The 22,878-nt window shown below is 33.3% G+C and overlaps 1 protein-coding gene across 2 annotated transcripts in view; it reads right to left on the minus strand.

Moving 5' to 3' along the window:
• The window catches only part of PHYHIPL (phytanoyl-CoA 2-hydroxylase interacting protein like), a 95,206-nt gene that overhangs the window by 5,766 nt on the left and 66,562 nt on the right, over positions 1 to 22,878 (minus strand). For both annotated transcript variants that reach the window (XM_032842667.1, XM_032842677.1), the window contains exons 2-4: positions 10,168 to 10,364; positions 8,092 to 8,266; positions 4,467 to 4,584 (exon numbers count right to left, since the gene is read on the minus strand). In XM_032842667.1, the coding sequence (XP_032698558.1) occupies positions 4,467 to 4,584; positions 8,092 to 8,266; positions 10,168 to 10,364 (490 nt within the window). The remainder of the gene's footprint in view (positions 1 to 4,466; positions 4,585 to 8,091; positions 8,267 to 10,167; positions 10,365 to 22,878) is intronic.

Below are 22,878 nucleotides of genomic sequence, written 5' to 3' on the forward strand. Positions count from 1 at the left end.
AAATGAGCTTATATATATATATTTATATATATATAAAATCTCACATCATCTTTATATATATATATTATATATGTATATAAATAATATGCCACTATATATAGTGGCATATTATTCAGCCAAAGAAAAGCATGAAATCTTACTATTTGCAACAACATGGATAAAGTTAGAGTATAATACTTAGTGAAATAAGTCAGTCAGAGAAAGACAAATACCATATGATTTCATTCATATGTGGAATTTAAGAAACAAATGAGCAAAGGAAAAAAAAAAGAGAGAGAGACAAAGTAAGAAGCAGACTCTTAACTATCAAGAACAAACTGATGGCTACCAGAGGGGAGGTTGGTGGGGTGACAGAAGAAATAGGAGGTGGGGACTGAAGAGTACACTTGTCATGATGAATTAAAAAAATAGACAAAAAAACTTCTTTTAGTCATTCTTTTACAGTAAATATGCTGGTGACAAATTCCCCTTAATTTTCCTTCATCTGAGAATGTCTTGATTTCCTTTTATTCTTGAAGGATATTTTCACTAGATCCAGGATTCTGGGTTGATAGTTCTCTTTCAGAACTTAAAAATATTGTGTGGCTTCTTTCTGGCTGATATGGTTTCTAATGATGATGTGATTGAAAAGACACCATAGATGAGGTATGGTGTTTTTCAGGATTTGCTTCTCTTCAATTTTCAGAAGTTTATGACGTGTCTGGGCATGGATTTCTTTGTGTTTATTCTGTTTGGGATTTACTTAGCTTCTTTAATCTTTATATTTATGTCCTTTGCCAAATTTGGGAACATTTCAGCTATTTTTACTTTGAATATTTTATTAGCTCCACCCTTTCCTCCTTTCTGACTCCAATGACATTAGTATTAGATATCAGATCTGCTATAGCCCTACATGTCTGTGAAGTTGTGCTCTTTTTATTCCCAGTCAATTTTCCGTTACTCGGTTTGGGTAATTTCTTTTTTTTTTTTTTCTTTTTTTTTTTTTTTTTTTGGGTGGGGAGGAGCAGAGGGAAAGAGAAAGAGAATCTGAAGCAAGCTCCATGCTCAGCCTGGAGCAAGGTTCAATCTCATGACCTGAGCTGAAATCAAGAGTCAGATGCTAACCAACAGCCACCCAGGAGCCCCAGTTTGAGTAATTTCTATTGTTCTATCTTCAAGTTTATGGTTTCTTTCCTTTGTCCTCTTCATTTTTTTGTTGAGTCTATCCACTGAGTTTTTTACTTATAGTAGTTTTTCAGTTCTATGATATTCATTTAATTCTTTATATCTTCTATTTTTGTTTCAAGTATATTTGTAATTGCTTATTGAAAAATTTTTACAGTGGCTGTTTGAAATCCTTGTCAGATAGTGCTAAGATTCTGTGTTATGGCATTAATATCTGCTGATCATTTTTTCTCACTCACAATTTTTCTGATTCTTGGAATCATGAGTGGATTTCAATAGTATCTTGGACATTCAGGGTATTATGTTATGAAGCTGAGTCTTATTTAAATCAGTACTTTAGCAGGCTTCTTTTGACTATGTATCAGCGGAAGAATATCACTTCATTGCTGTTAGGGGAGAAAAGACCAGGATTCACAGTCAGCCTCAACGACAGGGGGATGACTACTGGGTGAAGTTAAGAGTTAAGGTTCTCGCTAGGCTTCTACTAATACTATCTAGCTTGGAGAGCAAGAAGGTGTCTCAGTACTGCTCTTTACGTGGCTTTCACTGACACTGCAGAGGCAATCCGTGTTCCTAGGCTGCAGTGAAAAGTCCTGGTTTTCATTAGGCAATCTGCGATACCACCCCAGTAGGGAGGATGACAGGTACCACATTGCCACTGCTGGGAGGGTATAAGTCCAGCTTCCCCATTCAGCTTTCTCTCACACCACCCCAGCAGGGGTTGGAGGAGGAGGAGGAGAGGGTGCTTCCTTGTAGATGGTAGAAGGTGGAAATCTGGGTTCCCTACTTGACTCAGCTGGTGAGGGTGGGAAAATGTTTTTTTTTCCCCTGACGGTATTTGGCTGAAGTAGGGCAATTATTGTCTAAAAGCTTTCTACTTTTAAGACTATCCCTTTGCTGGTCATTTGGGTAAATAGGGCAAATTTTCTGAGGGTATTTTTCTTAGTTTGTGCCCATTAGCATTTTGGGGTTCTTGGCTTCTTCAGAAATCAGTCAAGAATATAAGAGCTAAAAAGAAAACTCAGGGAACTCATCACTGTATTGTCCCTTGAGTCCCATGGTCCCTAACTGGCTTATCTTCTACCTTTCAGTCTTCTTCCACCTTTCAGATTCTTACATTTCTTTTATATATACAATCCAGAGTTTTTAGTTATACTTAATGGGAAAAATAGGGAGAAATGTTTCCACTTCATCTTGTCCTGGGTCACAATTCTTAAAACCCTTGTTACAGCTACATTCTCATTAACAAAAACAAAACATTGATATGATATGTGTTCAGCATGCATATACAAGTTCAATTAATGAAACAATAATAGCAGAAAATACAGAGACAGGAAATAAAGAAATATTCATTTAGAAATTTATCTCTAGAGAAAGAGATCAAAATGAACTTAATCCATATGGATTGAGTCAGAACTGACCAAACACTTTTTCATAATTTGTAATGATTTAGAAAGTCTGTAGCTAGTTAAGTGAAAGTTTCATTTCTATTCAAGCATTTTATGACATTTTAAATGGATTCTGATAAAGGATGTGGGTTCTGATTAGAATTTGTTACCTAAAAAGGAAAATCAAGGTGGTTAAAGCTAATGTCTACTATTTTTTTTAAATAAAGTGTTTTAAAAAAGCAATGTTAAAGAACTGTACCCACCACTTGGGAAGTATATTTATTTATATATACTGCATGAAGATATAACTTACATGGACTTTACAACTGTCATGGAAACTCTAACAAAGGTAAATTTCCTTGTTAGTAAATACATCTTTCATACTAGTACACTGGAGTCATTTGTAATATATATAATGACTTTTCCCAGGCAGTTTTTATCATTTCTTTTCTTCTTAGAATTTTTGAAAACAGATGATGCAAATTTTAGTATTGAAGGACCTGAATATAGTCTAGTTTCCACCCAAAGGGCATAGAAAATCAGGGAAATACTGACCTCCAGTGGCCACCTAAAATAGACATTGACAATATTCTAAGAATCTAAACCTTGTACCAAAGATGTATTATATTGATGTACTTCTTATTTTTTTAAAAAAAGCAATAGATCTTTTTGTTTTCAAATTTTATGTTTAAAGAAAACCTTTCTTGTTTAATATATATGATCATTCCCACTCACAACTGACAGATACATTTGTGTTACATCTGTTTGTACTATTTAAATTAGGTTAAGGGCATCCCATCATGAAATACATATATAGACTCAAGGGTAAATAACTTATCAGCTAAAAGAATTATGGATTAAACTCTGTGTTTATAAGATATTCAAACTTATGGTTTGCAGTATCAAAACATAGGAAAAAAAAAAGGGAAAACATAGGGAAAAAAAACAAAACATGATATTGCAAAGTATTTCATTTGATGAAATCAGATGCCTAAGTTCACCTCTCTCTGATTCCCGTTACAGTTTCTACAGCTTGGAGCTGATTAAATCTAAAACTAGAAAGAAGACTAAGAAAACTAGAGAAGGAAGAAACAAATAACAACAAAGCTTCCTAATTTTTTTTGTTATAATCCTTACAACTTAAAATTTAAAGTAAGACCAAGGCTGTTAAAATGACAAATTACCGAGATTACTGTGTAAAAGTTTTAGAACCTATATAGCATTTATCATTTTAAAAACCTTAGTCTTAGCCTTTAAAAAAATACATCTCTCTATTTACCGTCCTAAAATTTTCATCTGCAAATACAAAAGGATTATTAGTATTAAAACTACCGGAAGCATGGATTTCTTTTGAATTCTTGGAAATTGCTTCCCAGTGTATACACAGGCTATCTTCAAAATGCTAACTGAACACTAGAATTCAAAAGTAAACAAAACACACTGTCCTAATGAATAATTAATCCAAGATAATGGCTAAAAGATCTCCAGTTAAGACTGAAGCCTGAAAAATCCCAACTGGTTCACAATATTTCATGAAAGCTACCTCCTCCTCTCCACCCATTTTCAGTATCTTAAAGCAATCCACAAGAAAAGAATATTTAGCTGAGTTATTGGGTGGCAGAGGAGTTTGTCATGTATGGCCATCAGTCTAAACCCTGGAGGCTTAAGATCTTCCACTCAAATAGACAGGAACTGTCACTACAAATGATTATAGATAAGAATGTAAGTAAAGTGAAAAAAAAATCCCATAATCTGATTTTTTCTACTAATTATTCTCAGAAATAAAAGAGTATAACCATTTTGAAAAGAAAACAAAAATTGCTATTTCACAGAACTAGACTCAAGGGAAACCTGAGCCTAGAGCTTGAAATGGCATTTAGTAAAGCAAATCACTCTATATATTTTTATCCTTACCGAATATAGTCAAAATATTCTTTGTGTTGGTTACGATAAAAAACAGTAAATTTAAGCATCCGTCCTGCAATTACTTCAGCCTTCTCCAATAGCTGTGTTAGATGAACTTTTGAATAATCTGAAAATAACAAAAAAATATCTTACTAAAAATATATTACAAAGTTATCAACTACATGTTTAATAAATTAGAAATTATTAAAATTTACCTTTAGGAAATTTATCTTAGTGAAAAGGAAATTACATTGAAAAAACATACATTGTCTTTGGCACATTTTTCTTTCTACAAAAAAATGTATTTGTTATGGTTTATGGGTTTTTTTTTTAGGATACACATGCATTTGTTTCATACTTTGAAATGAAAGGTTCTGAAACAAAAATGTTAAAGAATGCAGACTGCATAACTCAAGTAATATCAATTGGCACCATACTAGCTTTTCTTGAACCAACTGATAAATCAAATAAAAGAAGCTTCTAATCTGCAATCAGTAGCAAACTGAATATAAAAGGGTAGCAATAATAATGTTCATTTAATTTACTCTTTAAATCTATGAGGTTGGTGAGGTAGATTAAATATGACCATTTTATTGATGCAGAAATTGAGGCTTGTTACAGTTTGATTTGCCAAATGTTCATATAGCTAGAGACTAGGTCTCCGGTTTTTAGTTGATGGTTTTCAGGTACACAAGACGCTTGAAAATCTAAAACTTCTCTCCAGGAAATTCGATACTTTCACCAACTTTTTGTTTTGAAAATTGAGGACTGTTGTCAAAATCCTCTACACCAAAATCTAAACAAAAATTTTTGTCCATAAAGATTGTAAGACCTTCCAAATAAAAGCAACCTAGCTGAAATGCTCATGACAGCAGAGTTTGCTTATTAACTGCTTCATTGGCTCACATTTATTTAGATTAGAACATAATGCAGAAGGCATCATGCAAAATTAGATGATCAGGTTAAAAGATCAAAAAGACTATTTTTCCTTTCAAAGAACTCACAGTCTAAATTTACAAATAAATATACATAGTTAAATATATAGACAACTGTGACCTATAGGGTAAGCACAGAGTTGTATCTTAACATAGACTAGACTAGAAGTAGATTAGTTGGTGGTATTCTATTTTATTTTATATCAATATTTTTCACAGTATATAGTATACAGTATGTGCTCAATAAATGTGGAATGAATTACTGAACAGATTAAGGGACAATTTATACAAAAACCTTCCTCAAAATTTACAGATTAAACGTTTAAGTAAAAGTCTCTGAATTATTTTGATAATCTGAAACAATAAGCTTCAAAAAGCTTAAGTTCCCTTTATATTTTCTCATGGAAATTAAAAATACAAAACAATTTACAGAAAACTATTGTGCCACATTTAAAAGCTGGAGTTTTATTAATTCACCCAATAACATTCTTAGTAGAATTATGAGATGTAGTTATGTAAAAGAGCAACAGGGTGATCACTCTAAATGAAAGAAGACAAAGACACATAAAAATAAATGTACTCATATGGCTAAACAGATTATAGAACAGAGTGAACGTATATGCATCTATACACAGATAGGTATTTCTGAACTGGAAATGACAAAGGTCTTCCTTAAGCTAAAGAAGAAATAATATTTCACATTTTTCCTAATGTCAAATGGGGATTTTAGCAGGTAAAGTATAGTTCTTTTAACTGGACAAATACTATGACTCTGTTTAGTGCAGTCCTATGGAAAATAGCATGTATTAAAACAATATCAAAAAAGGCTGTGTCTTGTTTATGTGTTTGTCTTAGATTAAGCCTTGCTGGTGGGGTACAATGAAAGTAAATGGAAAGAAATGCAGTAAAAAAAAAAAAAAAAAGAAAGAAAACATGATGTAGACTCCAAAGAAATCTGTTTTAGGAAAAAACTGAGGGGATATATTAACTCCAATATAATATATCAAATATAGGTAGAAGTTATATCATTGAGAATTCTTTATTCACTATTAATATTACTATTAATACAATATAAAAATCAGCTGTTTCATTACTGATAACTAAACTATGATTATATTTCATCTAGTCCAAAACGTATTTTTTTCACATTTAGCTTCTCTGACAGGAGTCCAACAATAACTGTGTTAAGAAAACACTATTTCATAGTTTAACTGACAATATTAAATGGTGGATCTTATAATCGGTATTTTATATAGGAAGAAATATGGTACCAGAGAGATACTATTTTCCTTGCTCTCAACGATTGAAATCCTTAGCAATCAAGGATATTATAATCATTAGCAACTTCTCCATATATAAAAAGGGTTGAAGATAAAGTCAAAATAACATAGAGTTAAAACTTCATCCATTTAACATATCCATAGGAAAAGTTTTACACTGAGTTTGAGATTAAGAAACAACACAAGATAGTGAGATAAAGCAGTTACTAAGTATATACCGAGTCTAAAATAATGCAGGTGTGACGTTATGGGGAGAAAAAAAGCCTGGTTTATCTGAAGGATGTCTCAGATGGGGAAAGTTGCTAAGCAACCTACAATTAGTTAAGGCAAATTGTTTTTAAAACTTTTTCTTCAAGTTCCTTTATGTTGAAAAAAACACTTAGCTGTTCTCCATAAGTTTTTAGAGGAAATAATCGCCTATACAAAGAAGAAATAAAGCCCCATTCTAACAGACAAGGAGAGAATGACAGATGTATTTAGGTAAAGATATCTTTGTATCACTTCAACACCTATTTAAGTGCTCACCAAATATTTCTTTCTTAAATGAATGAATAAACAGATAAATGAATGAGATGAATGGTAACATTTCCAATCTAATGGAATATTAAAGTACAGTTAAAAATCAAAGGGGATAGGGCTCTCCACATTAGGTATCTCAATGCCAAATGGCTATGAGGTACTTTCTAATGCAGCAAAGACACACACACACACACACACACACACACGTGTGTGTGTGCAACACTAGTTTAGTTATAGATTTTCAGCACTCGAGTGAAAAATCCAGTAACATTTCTGCTAGGTAGAGTCATTAAGATCTGCATCCATTTCCCTAAGTTAGAGAAAGATGTTCCTGACTTCTTTGTTTAAATATCTGTTAATTTTTTTTTTTTTTTAAGATCTGACAGAGAGAGTGAGTGCACAGGCAGGGGGAGCAGCAGGCAGAGGGAGAGGGAGAAGAAGGCTCCCTGCTGAACAGGGAGCCAGAGATGCTGGGCTTGATCCCAGAATTCTGGGATCATGACCTGAGCCGAAGGCATCCACTTAACTGACTGAGCCAACCAGGTGCCTCCAATATCTGTGAAAATTTAAAAAAGAAAAAAAAAATTTCTCTCTCCCAAAATGAAGCTCAAAATATGTTTTAGTGTATTTTCAAACTGAACCAATTTTCATCTGCAAAGTTTTTACCCTGAAAAATCAAACAATGCAGCAAAGAATTGATTTAATGCCATTACTCAGCTTTTGCTGAGAATCTAAATTCACTCCAACCATACAGCAGTTTGTCCTATTACACAATGCTATTGTCGATGTAAAAATAACCCAATGAAATTCGTATCACCTTATGATTAAAACATATTTTCCTGTAATTAGCTTTTAAGGAACTATTAAATATTTTTCTGTATTTGTACCTAGTTTTCTTACCTGCTGTGCAGAATTCTATAATTTCACTCCATTCAGACACAACATAATCACCATCAACCTGTTTTGAGGCAGTCTGCACTGCTACTGTGTATTCAGTTCTCGGGCTCAAAAACCAGTGTCCACGGACAGTCATGGGCAAAGGAACAGCTTTTGCCACCAATTTAGTTGGAACATCCTAAGACAAAAAGAAAGAAAAACAAGAAAGAAGGAAAGGTGTAGGGAGGGAGGGTGGGAAGAAATAATTTAGCAGTATAACCTGAATCAACTGTAAACAATGTGGAGGAACTTATTAAATTCCTCGCTAATAATAGAATTTTCCTCTTTAAAGATATTTAACAATTATTATAGTCAAATCTCTATTCTCCAGATATAAAAAATAAGGTCCAATTTGATCAAAAGACATGCCCAAGGTCATACAGCTAGTTAATGACATTAATGTATTTAGATTCTTGTTTTCCTGATTCTTGTTCTTCTCTGTACAGTCCTTATATATGCTCCTTAAAATGCAATATTCTAATATCAAATAAAACAAAACAAAACCTCCAAAAACCCAGAAACATGACAAATAAAATTTAATGATTTTCTATTTTAAAATATATTTGTTTAATTTATACTATCCATTAATTTTACCAGAGTAGCCCATTACTAAATATTTTATATGTGAAGGGAGAAAACATTTTAAAATAACTATTTTAAGATAAATCAGTTTTATATACAAAAGGGGTAAGATCTGCTTCAGTTGTATTCAAGTATGGAGTTTATGTGTCAGAGAAATGTTTAGGTATTTCCAAACAATGATTAATAAAGTTATTAAACTTGCTAGCTGAATATTTACTACATTTCTAAGACATGGTTTTCTAAGTGTGGATGAGTAAAAGGGGGTTAAATCTTGACCTAATCATCACTTAACATTAAGTATTTCACAGCTATTTCAAGGAAATATTTCAAAACTGCCTCAAGAGGGCAAATGCCAGCAAAGAAAATACCCATAACCAGAAAGCATAATCAAAATTAGAACATGGTTAGAATAACGAATTATCAGTCTTGTTCTCTCACACTTATCTGTACATATAATCCTCACTTATCAATAGTGTGTATAACTGCACATTTGGTAAAAAGCATAATTTCCAGAAATGATAAGGCAACTCTTCCAAAAAAATTGCCAAGTTAAATTTAGTATCAATATAAAAAAAAGGACCAGTTTTCATCAGTGAAAATATTGAAAAACAAGAAAGAATACTGAATAACTATTATTCTCTCTATACTACCTCTGATGTGTATGTCGAGAGATGTATCAGCAAAGATATGTGATAAATAGACTGTTATAAGAATAATACCAAAGAGGTGTTAACAGGTCTAAGACATATAAAGGTTAATTTTCATTCTCAAATCATAAAATAAAATTGACTACATAAAGCAATGTTCAGCCCTAAAGTATTTTGTAAATACCCTAAAGTTTATAAAGCTATATCACATTCCTCTCTCAGCAGTTATTATGGGGAAAAATATATGCCTTAATGAAAACTACGCATTGCCTATAGCATACTCTTCTGGCTATTTTCTTTTGCTTCTGTGAAAGTTATTTTATAACACTGTAATCTTTAGATAATGGATAACAGTTATTTTTGTCTAAAAACATGCAAAGAATTTTGTCCATCTATCCCTTCTGGCCCTTGCTTCTTCCTGACCTCAAACCAGTTTTGCCTGTAGTTCTACATTTATTTCAATATCCTGATCTATAACTGTGTCTATTCTTTGGATTATCCATTGAACTGGTTGTAACACCTCATCAGTTAGCTCATTAATCAGTTAAATCTTTAACACGTGTTCATTTTTATGTCTATATGAGAGTCATGTTTTTACCTTTTTGGGAAAAATTGTATTTTATAGTATACTTAGCATTTTGTTTTCTTACTAAATTTCTTAAAAGGATAGGGTTTTGAAATGACATGTAATTTTTACACTTCCCAATGTCAATACATCACATAATCAACAAAACATTTCCTCTTTTAAATAAATGTTCTCATACTTAGATTTTAAGATGCAAATGAATAGAAGTATATGTTAAGATTTTACCTTGTGTTTAAATTTATTGGAGTTCTTGTTCTCTTTCTTATTGAGGTCAATGAAATAGTGTGTAATACGGTCCTTTGACTTTGAATCCATTTCCCATGAAATCTTGAATGAGTCACATGTAATGTTGCTTATTTTAATGTTATGTGGTACAGGAAGTTCTTCCATCTCTGCTATGCCACTGTCTTGTGATTTGTTTCCTGCAAGAAAACAATGCAAAGGTAGTTTTCAACTAATGTATTTTTCTAGGTTTCAAGGCCATCAGTTGTGTTTACATTTCTTTTTTTTTTTTTCTTTTCTTAAGACTTTTTCTTTTTAAAGATTTTATTTATTTGATAGAAAGAGACACAGAGAGAGAGGGAACACAAGCAGGGGGAGTGGGAGAGGGAGAAGCAGGCCTCCCGCTGAGCAGGAAGCCTGACACGGGTCCCGATCCCAGGCCCCCGGGATCGTGACATGAGCCGAAAGCAGACGTCCAATGACTGAGCCACCCAGGCACCCTTAAATAAGATTTTTATTTATATATTTGAGAGGGAGAAAGAGAGAGAGAACACAGAGGGAGAGTGAGAGGGAGAAGCAGACTCCCTGCTGAGCAGAGAGCCTGCTGTGGGGCTCTATCCCAGGACCCTGAGACTATGACCAGAGCCGAAGGCAGACGCTTAACTGACTGAGCCACCCAGTTGCACCTATGTATATATTTCTGAACTCAACTACCTAATTACTAAATCTGAGATTTCATTATTGTTCATGAAATGGTTTGGGTGTTAATGATAGCTAATGCCATTTACAAAGTCATTTTACCAATAAGAAAAAAAGCAAAACTGAACTAGTCCTTACCACTTCTACGTTTTCAATTTACTTTTCCAATTTCTGCTTTCACAGAATGTAAAACAAACAAACAAACAAACAAAAACCCACTGATAATCCATCCTTCTAATCTATAAAAGATTGGCCTTACATGGTAGGGTCCATCTGGAAAGAACCACGAGAACATCTTTCATATACAACCAATTAATTCTGCTTTAATGTCAGGTGTTTGAAACTATATGAGGTCACAAATGTTGCTAATGAAAGAACCCAAATAAAATTTTTTTTTTCTTTAAAAAAATATCTGAGTGACAGTCTGTAGAAATTACTCTTCCATTTCCCTTTTGTTTTGGATACTTATATGTAGAAATAGCATGCGATAGTTATACTACATATACAAATAATATTGAAGACCATTCTCTTACAAGCTATTATGTCAAGGATTATTCCAGGATTTTTTTACCCATTGTGTCTTGATCAATTTAATTCTGAGTATTAAAACAAAAGATAAGGCTAAAAGAGGAAAAACAAACAATTGCCATGTTGATTAGTATCATTAAAATCTTGAAGAACTGATCTGACATCTGGTTACTATGAAGACTGTATTCTGCATTTCCAGTTAAAGAAAATGAGAGACTAAAAGAGAAACTTTGTCTGACAATATAGAGTAGAATCTGATGGATGATAGGTCAAAAATAGAAAAAAAATATAGGCTTGCCAAGTTTGTTTCATAGATAGGAAAGATTCACTGAATCAAATTTCACTCTACTTCTTATGTTCTCTTACCCCAAGCCAACATAAAATTGAATGCCCCAGAAGAGAAAAAATAAATATAATTGTTATTTATATGATAAAATGTGGTAGATCATAAGTCAGCTACATAACTAGTTCCTTAACAGAAGAAAATAACAAGTCTTGATCAACAAAAATTAAAAATAATGAGTATTATATTGTGGCAATACCTTCCATTTCCAGATTAGATTATGTTCTCCTGCCCCCACACTCAACCCCACACTCCTATCTCAACTGTCATATATACTGATATAACTGTCAAACTGATATAAAACTGTTGACAATTGCCAGTCTTATTAAATCTTTGACCCATATTGTCTCATCTCAAGCTGTGTTGTTGCCAGAGGTACCTGATGACCATTGAAAATTAATTTCAAAATAACTTAAGTTCTTTATTGTCATTTCTTGAACAATACTTTTAAAAATCCTTCTTTCTTCTTTGACCCTCCCCTCACACCCCAGTTTCTCCTGATCCCCTCTTCATAAAACTCCCATAAAAATTACTCTCTTGCTTTTTTCTTTCCTTCTCATCTGGCCTAATGGAATCCCCAAATTGCTTGTGACCTAAATAAAAGCCTTTTAGAAGTCAAGGGATGGGAAGAAACTAAGTGGAAGCCTTTAGATGGACTTGGAAAAGGGAAAGGTGGTAAATACTCAAACATTCGTAATTGTCCTATTTAGAGAAACTCAAAGTTTTTACCTATTAATCTGATTACAGTTATCTTTAAAATATAAATAATAATACTAAAAAACTTTCTGGACACTGATGGTAAAAGTTTCTGTGGAACTCATCTGCATTATGACTCTCCATATAATTTCATAACAACTGAGTGAAAAAATTATTTAAGATCATAGAAAAAAAGCTATTTTGCATTTCACCCAATTTAATGAAGATACAATTTCAATAAATTAACACTAAGATACAGAAGCTTGCTATTTAAACTTCCACTGTTATCTGATTCAACCTTAAAGTTATAAAAATTGATTATTACCTAGAATATAATATTTTGTTTTGTATTTTTTTCTAATAGTTAAAATTTGAGGATAAAGGTTTGTATTTATTAAAATGTAGAAAGTTTTCCTAAATTCTATTTTATCATTCAGAATATAAAGCTCAAACCTATTAAGGACTTGTTATAAAAGAATCTTTATTTCCTATCTATTTATCATAATTCCTAGTTCTTTTTTTTTTTTTAAGATTTTATTTATTTATTTGACAGAGATCACAAGTAGGCAGAGAGACAGGCGGAGAGAGAGAGGAAGGGAAGTAGGCTCCCTGCTGAGCAGAGAGCCTGATTCAGGGCTGGATCCCACGACCATGAGATCATGACCTGAGCCAAAGGTAGAGACTTTACCCCACTGAGCCACCCAGGTGCCCCCATACTTCCTAGTTCTTAACAAAGCCACTAGATTAACCTCTCTGCAGGTTTCTTACTTGGGTAGAAGTAGTAAAAAAATTAGTTTAAACCAGTCCTATCAGTTTATATGTAACTTCCTTCCTCTTCACACTCTGTGAATCAATTTTTAACTGAGATTTTGAGGTAAGTGACAGAAGACAATGATTCTGTCTGTAAAATCAGTGAAACAACAGTGATTCACATGACACCAATATTCAATAACCAGCCAGTACCATCTTAGAGCTGTACAATCAAGTGCATTTCTAAATGTAGCTTCCATTTTTTTTTCAATTTTCACTTTTTAATTTAAAAAGTAAGGTATAAAATAAGGTATAAAATATTTATCTGTGAGCGTTAAGAAACAATTTTGTCATAAGTATGTAGGACCCTGCTAATCTCAAACAATTTCTTTTATTAGGTGTTAAAAGATAAGCTACCATATAAAGTATAACCAAGTGAGAAATTAAATACTGAAGAAAATAACCCCCAAATATCAGAAGCTCTCCCTTGAAAAGATTAATTTGATTGTAGCAATGGCTAAAGCAGGATTAACATGAAGAACTAGTAGAGTAAGTCTGTGTATGTGCAAATGTTAAAACTGTTTTTATGGTGGGGTGACTGGGTGGCTCACGTGGTTAAGTGTGACTCTTGGTTTTGGCTCAGGTTATGATCCCAGGGTTGTGAGACTGAGCCCTTCATAGGGCTCTGTGCTCAGTGCAGAGTTTGCTTGGGATTCTTTCCCTCTTCTGTGCCTTCCATCTCTGCCCCTCCCCCAACTAGCGCACTCTCTCTCTCTCGCTTCCATTTTTCTTTTCTTTCTTTCTTTCTTTCTTCTTTCTTTTTCTTTCTTTTTTTTTTCAGATTTTATTTATTTATCTGACAGAGTGAGAGAGAGCATGAGAAGGGAGAGCGTCAGAGGGAGAAGCAGACTCCCCATGGAGCTGGAAGCCTGATGTGGTCTCGATCCTGACACCTCAGGATCATGATCTGAGCTGAAGGCAGTTGCTTAACCAATTGAGCCACCCAGTCGCCCACAGCTTCCATTTCTTAATAAGACTTCATCTTAAGAGTAATTCTAGCTACATTTCTCTACTTTACATGACAAGTAATTCTAAGATCTGCGAGTATAATGCTGACAGGTAATACTGAATGGAAAACAAATTAATGTCACTTTTATCTGTCCAAAATATGAAAACTGCTTTTCAGAACAAACATTCCAAAAGCACTTTTGTAACAAATTCATTCACTTTTAAAATACTTTTCCCCTCTGTGCTAAATCTACTAATTGTTGGAAAGCATTTTTTGTCTGTATTTTTAATGTTATTAAACTCCCCCAAAACTGCCTATTGGGACTTGTATATTAAACTCTAGGAAACTTTCTAAGAGAACTAAAAATCAGAATGTGATACCAATCTTTTTAGAATATTTTAAAATAAAATCTCTACCTTCAGTGATTTGTTGCTATACTTTTAGCAGGTGTTGAACTCAAGTGGCTTCTCATATTGACCCTGACAAATCACTTAGATTTGTAAAGCTGATTGAGGATCCTTATCACATTGGCGCTTAGTTATGTGTCCCTTCATATTTATTTTTGTTAGTTATTACAACTTTTACTAAGTTGCAATTATGTATATATCAAAAGTATACAACAAAAAACTACAAAGATGTAAAAACTAGCTCTTGCCTCAAGGATATAAAATGTGGGAAATATCATAATAAAATTATGTTATGTGATAACATAATTTGACTGAAAGACCATACTAAGGGAATCAAATCATGATTCAGAAAACATGAAACTCTTTGTTGTAGGAGAAGTAAATTTTTAAAAAAAATTGGGATGTCATTGATATATAATATATTGTGTAAGTTTAAAGTTTACAGTTCTGTTGTTTTGATAAATATATGTATTTATATTTATTTATTGCAGTATGAGTACCACTATAGAATTGGCTAATACCTCCATCATGTCCCAAATTTAACATTTCCTTTTTGTGGTAAGAACATTTAAGATCTGGTTTCTTAGCAGTTTTGAAGTATATGATATAGTATTGTAACTATAACCACAACGTTGTGAGAGAAGCAGAATTTCAACAAGTGAAGACAGTAGTGAAAAAGTTGAGGACACAGATTCTAAATGGAGGCAATAGTAAAAGCATTAAGAAACAGTACATCTTTTAGGTAATTCAGCACAGGGTATAGGAAAAAATACTGAACAAGAATACTGAAAAAGAAGACCAGAAATGTGGCATAGAAGTTGAAGAGCTATCTAAGAGAAAAAACTTATGGGTGATTTAGATGGAGTTCAAAATATATAAAACTGAAGATGAAATTTTAGTAAAATTTATTGTCAGACTCATATAATTAGTTCAAATGTGCCCCTCAAACACCAAGAAAGCAATTTTTAAATATCCATGAGTGTCCAATATAAATCCACATTTTTTAAGACACAAGCGCTGTATGTATGTATGTATGTATTACATTTATTTGTTTGAGAGAGAGAGAGAGCATGAGGTGGGGGGAAGGGGGCAGAGGGAGAGGGAAAAGCAGACTCCTTGCTGAGCAGGAAGCCAGAAGTGGGTCTCAATCCCAGGATCTGGAGATCATGACCTGACACGAAGGCAGATACTTTAACAGACTGAGGCATCCCACAAGCTCTTTATTTAAAGGATCTTGAGAAGATTTAGACTCACTAAAACATTTTAGCCTACAAAAGAATAATAGTCCACTTCACAACTACCTTCAGTATCACATAATTCCATCTATGAATATAAAAACCAGTGTAGTTACAGCATTATGAATTTCTATATATCTATGTACATTTCTACATGTCAATATATTCTGTAAATTATCCAATCTGTAAGAAATAGAGATCCTTTAAATTTGCTTTTTTTTCTTTTTTCTCCCCTTCCCCCTCAAGAATTAGAAAAGCTGTTCTAAACAAACATTACCCATTATAATTATTATTCCTTTATTTCAGGACCATTTTTTAGAATAGAAATTATGCAACATAATCTTTTTGTCTCATTTATAACATATGTATGTATATTCATCTGTGTAAATATACAATACATACATATAATGATAATATATTTTTGATACATTTATACAGATTTAAATTACTTGCTATCAAAGTTCTTAGCTAAACTCATTAGAATCTGAGATGTTTTCTTTATATTTATCTTTTTGAAAAATATAGCAGAGAAAAAACTTACTTGGTTATCAAGATTACCTCATGAGTGTATGACCCAATTTGATTAAGCTAAAAAAAGTTTTATCTTGAGTAAGATTTAAAGTATCACCTGCTTAATAACCTAAATGTACTCTTGCAACAATTGCAATAGAGCATGTTTCTTTTTTTTGAGGAACTTTATATTTTTAGCATTTTTATTGTACCATTGTCCCTTTGCCCCATCAATTTTATTGTGAAAATGAGTGGTTTTCTTCCTCATAGTATCTTCCCTAAAGCATACAATAGAAGCCAATCTAGAATCTTAGTTATAGTAGTTAAAAGGGCATAAATTACTCAATCTGAATAAAGTATGAAAATTTTTAAAAAATAATAAGGGTAGTTAGTTTTAATAATACACCTCGAGCTATCTTTCTAAGAAAGAAATTGCAGGTGTTAGGTTACTTCCCTTAAAAATAGCAACCATGGGGCAATTTTCTCATATCATATCTTTTTTTATTTCCTAAAATTCAGTGATTAAAAAAAAATCTGCCTCCACAGTACATATAGGAGGCTTTATTTTAAAATTAAAATTATAAGTGTATACATATATAAAATAATATATATTTTAATAATTTTCTTTACAAAGTCAGAGATATAGTCTGCTTAGAGAAAAGTACTTTCCCCTTCATAAAAACATTAAAATACTGGAATACTTTAATTTTTGTCATTATAATTATTTTTTAAATGCTGCAATATTTTTAAAGTCCTGAAAGAAAAACTAATTAGATAGTAATAAAACTCAAAATAGTAACCACAACAAAATGTGAAACTGTTCTATGCTTTATTTACAATAAATTCTAAAAATTAAAAATACTCTTAATGGTAACACTGAATATTGCTGAAACTTTTAGAAAAGAAACACAAAGAAAATTAAAATCACTTGTAATCTCTATTTACATATTGTGCTTAATATTTTGTAAACTATTTTTCATTTAATAAACTGTGAACATTTTCACATGACTACACATAATTCTAATCTTGGTGTATTTTATTCTAGTAATCAGTCATCCTGATATTAGACATGTAGATTGTTTCCAGTGTCTTCCTGTAATAACACTTCAGTCAAATCTATGTACATTTTTGTATATAATTATCTTTGGACAAATCCCAAGAAATGCCAATGTTGAATCACATTTGTTTTCAGCAATTTGTATTTCCAACTACTCCAAGTGCCTTTTTTTTACACCTTATCAATTCCATGTATTGCTATTTAAAATACCCATGTGTTATGATGGGAAAGAGCAAAAAAATGAGTATTGACCTAGGTCTTACATCATACACAAAAATTAGCTCAAAACTGATTTTTAAAATGTAAAACATAAAAATCATAAAGCTTTTAGAAAAAGAAAAAAACCAATAGCAAGTCTTTGGGATTTAGTCTAAGTGAAGAGTTCTTAGACTTAGACCAAAAGTACAATCCTTTAAGGAAAAACATTTAGATCCTCCCACCCATCAATCCTCCCACCTACTTGAAGTGTCCTTCTACCATGGTAAAAGGTACACTCATTTCTCTTTAGTAAGGTGTCTAAAACATTTTGCTTTCTATATCTTGATGCCATTGTGTATGTGTGTGTGTGTGTGTGTATTTATGTGTACAAAAAATATATGTGTAAAATATAAATACACTTATTTTAAGTATCAAAAATTATACACACACTTACAGACTGTATATAGCACCATTTGCACTCAAGAAAAATGTAAACAAACATAAAGATGAAGTATTAAATCATAACTCCATAAAATTAACTGTAGTACATACTACACTACTGTAATAATTTCATAACTACCTTCTGTTGCTATTGCAGTGAGCACAAGTGTTGCAAGTATATGCTTAAAATGCTGTGTGAGGCTAATCATCTCCACATGAGTAGTCTGTCTCTCCACTAAATTGTTACTGCAACAAAAAGTAGTCTCTTGCAGTTCTCAAGTATTTGTCATTGCTTACTACAACACTGTAAACCTTGAATAACACCATGAGACCCATATGAAGTGTCATTAATGATGCTGGAAGTGCTCCCTAAAAGCAGAGAATGTCATGACATTACAAGAAAAAGCAGAATTGCTTTATATGTACTGTAGATTGTGATCTGCATCTGTGGTTGCCCACCATGTTAAGATAAACGAATCCAGTGTAAGAACCATTGTAAGAAAAAAAGAAAGAAAGGAAGGAAGAAAGAAAGAAAGAAAGAAAGAAAAAAAAAGAAAACGAAATTCATGAGGCTGTCACTGCAGCTATACTAGAAGGCATGAAAACCTTGCATTTTTTGTGATTTTTTTTTTATCATATTGAAAACACGTCTTTTGTGTGGGTGCAGGATTGTGATAAGGTATATCTATAGACTTTAAGATGATTCGAGAAAAAAACTATATGACAACTTAAAACAGAAGGAAGGAGAAGGATCTAAAACTAGAGAATTTACTGCCAGCAAAGGATGGTTTGATAATTTTAGAAAAAAATTTAGCTTAAAAAAATGTCAGTGCATAGGTGAGGCAGATTCTGCCATCCATGTGGCAGCAGATGAGTTCCCAGATGCCATTACAAAAATCCTAAAAAGAAAAGATACATGCCTGAACAGGTGATTTAATGCAGATGAAAGTACCTTATTCTGGAAAAACAAAACAAAACAAAAACAAAAACAATGTCACAAAGGACATTATTAGCAAGGGAAGAAAGTGAGCATCAGGGTTTAAGGTAGGAAGAAACAGGTTAACAAATACAGTTGGGGTTATGATCAGGACTGCCCTTATTTTAAAGCTGCTAATTCCCAAGTCTTGAAGGGAAAAGATAAACACCAGCTGCCAGTCTTTTGGTTACATAACAAGAAGGCTTGGACAATGAGAACACTTTCTCTGTATTGGTTCTATTGATGCTTTGTCCTTGAAGTCAGGAGTACTGTGCCAGTAAGGGACTACTTTTTTTTTCTTTTTTTTTAAGATTTTATTTATTTATTTGACAGACAGAGGTGACAAGTAGGCAGAGAGGCAGGCAGAGAGAGGAGGAAGCAGGCTCCCCGCTGAGCAGAGAGCCTGAGCCTGACGTGGGGCTCAATCCCAGGACCCTGGGATCATGACCTGAGCTGAAGGCAGAGGCTTTAACCCACTGAGCCACCCAGGCACCCCAAGGGACTACTTTTTAAAGTTCTTTTGATATTCAATAACGCTGCTGGCCACCCCAGGCCCCATGATTCAACATCAAAGTCTACTTGCTCCCAGACACAATGTCTCCAATTTATCCTCTAAAAGAGGGTTTCATAAGGACCTTTAAAGTCTCATTACACTCAGCACTGTATAAAAAAGATTGTCAACACCATAGAAGAGAACACTGATAGAAAATCATGCAAGTCTGGAAGTACTACACAATTAAAAATATCATTCTTATAGGAAAAGTCATGAAAGCCATCAAGCTCAAAAACCTAAATTCCTGCTGCAGCAAATTGTGTCCAGATGTTGTACATGACTTCAAAGGATTTATGAGAGCTAACCAAGAAAATCATGAGAGAGATTGTGGACATGACAAAAAAGTTGGGGGGTAAAGGGTTCCAAGATACAGATATTGGGGAAATTCAAGAGCTAACAAACACCAGAGGAAACAGCAGAAGACAACTTGACAGAGAAGAGAGTTTTTTAACCAGTATCAGACAAAGAGGAAGAAGATGTAGAAAAGCAGTGCCAGACAGCAGTTGCACTTCTATATACTAACAATGAAGCAGAAGAAAGAGAAACCAAGGAATTGATCCCATTTATAATTGTACCAAAAACCATAAGATACCTAAGAATAAACCTAACCAAAGAGGTAAAGGATCTGTACTCTGAAAACTGTATAACACTTAAGAAAGTAACTGAGGAAGACACAAAGAAATGGAAGAACATTCCATACTCATGGATTAGAAAAACAAATATTCTTAAAATGTCTATGCTAAACCAAGCAATCTACACATTCAAAGCAATCCCTATCAAAATACCATCAACATTTTTCACAGAGCTGGAACAAAGAGTCCTAAAATTTGTATGGAACCAGAAAAGACCCTGAATAGCCACAGGAATGTTGAAAAAGAAAACCAGAGCCAGAGGCATCACAATTCCAGACTTCAAGGTCTATTAGAAAGCTGTAATCATCAAGATGGTATGGCACTGGCACAAAAACAGACACATAGATCAAGGAACAAAACAGAGAACCCAGAAATGGGCCCTCAATTCTGTGGTCAACTAATCTCCAACAAAGCAGGAAAGAACAGCCAATGGAAAAAAGACATCCCTTAGTATCTTCAACAAATGGTGTTGGGAAAACTGGACAACCACATGCAGAAGAATGAAACTGGACCACTTTCTTACACCATATACAAAATAAACAAACAAACAAACAAGCAAACAAACTCAAAATGGATGAAGGACCTAAATGTATGGCAGAAATCTATCAAAATCCTACAAGAGAGCACAGGTGGCCACATCTTTGACCTTGGCAGCAGCAATCTTTTGCTAGACACGTCTGCAAAGGCAAGGGAAACAAAAGCAAAAAATGGGACTATTGGGATTTCATCAGGATTAAAAGTTTTTTTGCATAGCAAAAGAAACAGTCAACAAAACCAAAAGGCAACCTATGGAATGGAAGAAGATATTTGCAAATGACCTATCAAATTAAGGGCTAGTATCAAACTCAACACCCAAAAAACAACAACGACAAAAAAACCCAATCAAGATATGGACAGAAGACATTTACAGACATTTCTCCAAAGAAGACATACAAACGGCTGACAGACACATGAAAAAATTCTCAACATCACACAGCATCAGTGAAATACAAATCAAAACCACAATGAGATAATACCCGCACCCACCAGTCAGAATGGCTAAAATTAACAAGTCGGGAAAAAACAGATATTGGTGAGGATGCAGAGAAAGGGGAACTCTCTTATAATGTTGGTAGGAATGCAAACTGATGCAGCCACTCTGGAAAACAGTATGAAGCTTCCTCAGAAAAAAAGAACCCTCCTACAACCCCGTAATTGCACTACTAGGTTTGTATCCAAAGGATGCAAACATAGTGATTCAAAGGGGCACATGCACCCCAGTGTTTATAGCAGCAATGTTCACAATAGCCAAACTACGGAAAGAGCCCAGATGTCCACCAACAGTTGAATGGATAAGATGTGGTGTGTGTGTGTGTATGTATGTATGTATGTGTGTATATATATATATGTATATACACACATATATAAATATGTGTATATATATAAATATATACACATTACTTTGTGGTAGCACAATATAATATATATAATATATAATATAATATATATATAATATATATAATACATATATATTCCATTACATATATATAATGGAATATTACTCAGCCATCAAGAAGACTGAAATCTTGCCATTTGCAATGACATGGGCAGAACTAGAGGGTATCAGGTTAAGCAAAATAAGTCAGTCAGAGAAAGACAAATACCATATGATTTCACTCATATGTAGAATTTAAGAAACAAAATAGATGAACATAAGGGAAGAGAAGGAAAAACTAAAGAAGACGAAAACATAGGGGGACGTAAACCAAAAGAGACTCAACTATAGGATACAAACAGGGTTGCTGGAAGGGAGACAGGTGGGCAGATGAGGTAATAGGGTGATGCGCATTAGGGAGAGCACTTGATGCAATGAGCATTGTGTGTTAATGCAACTGGTGAATCACCAAATTCTACCGCTGAAACTAATAATACAGTATATGTTAACTAAATTGAATTTAAATAATTTTTTTCTTAAAAAGCAGCACCAGAAAACAAATTGATGTTAGACAATCTGGCAGAAGGGTTCTGATTATTCAAGACTTTTGACTTCTTTTTTGACAAGGGACCCTTCTGTGGGCACTGAAACAAAAGTGAACAGTAGAAGGATTGGTACCATACAAAAACATTTTCAGAAAAATGGAAAAGCAAAAAGTCAGACAGAAACCATAATGTATTTCCATGAAGTTACACCAGGTGTGCCTGCCTCTCCTGCTTCCCTCCTACACATCTGTCACTCCTGAGACAGCAAAACCAAACCCTCCTCTTTCTTAGCCTATTCATCATGAAGACAAAGATGAAGACCTTTATGATGATCTCCTGCCACTTAATGAATATTGAATCATCATTCCACTAAAGAGTTAAAAATCTTTACCTTGTATATAAGTGTCCTTGTGCAAAAATCTAATAACTGTACTACAAGAAGTGTATGAGATGTTCTGTGTCATCTTCATCATTGCCTAAGTATCATGTAGAACATTGTGTACAAGACTTGTACAGAAGTAGATAGCCTATCCTTACATGGGCGTAAGGTGAGTGATATTTAATATAAAATGAATAATGTGTTATCTTTCCTACTGTTATAACTTTAAAAAATTACATTACCATACAGTATGCCCCTCTCTCTCATAATTGGGAGAAACTGAGGATTAGCCTTCATCACAGGAAGAGTTTTTTTAATGTAACAATGTTCCCAATACTATAT

The sequence above is a fragment of the Lontra canadensis genome, unplaced genomic scaffold (genome assembly GCF_010015895.1).
Source record: "Lontra canadensis isolate GAN:19392208 unplaced genomic scaffold, GSC_riverotter_1.0 scaffold3, whole genome shotgun sequence".
NCBI lineage: Eukaryota > Metazoa > Chordata > Mammalia > Carnivora > Mustelidae > Lontra > Lontra canadensis.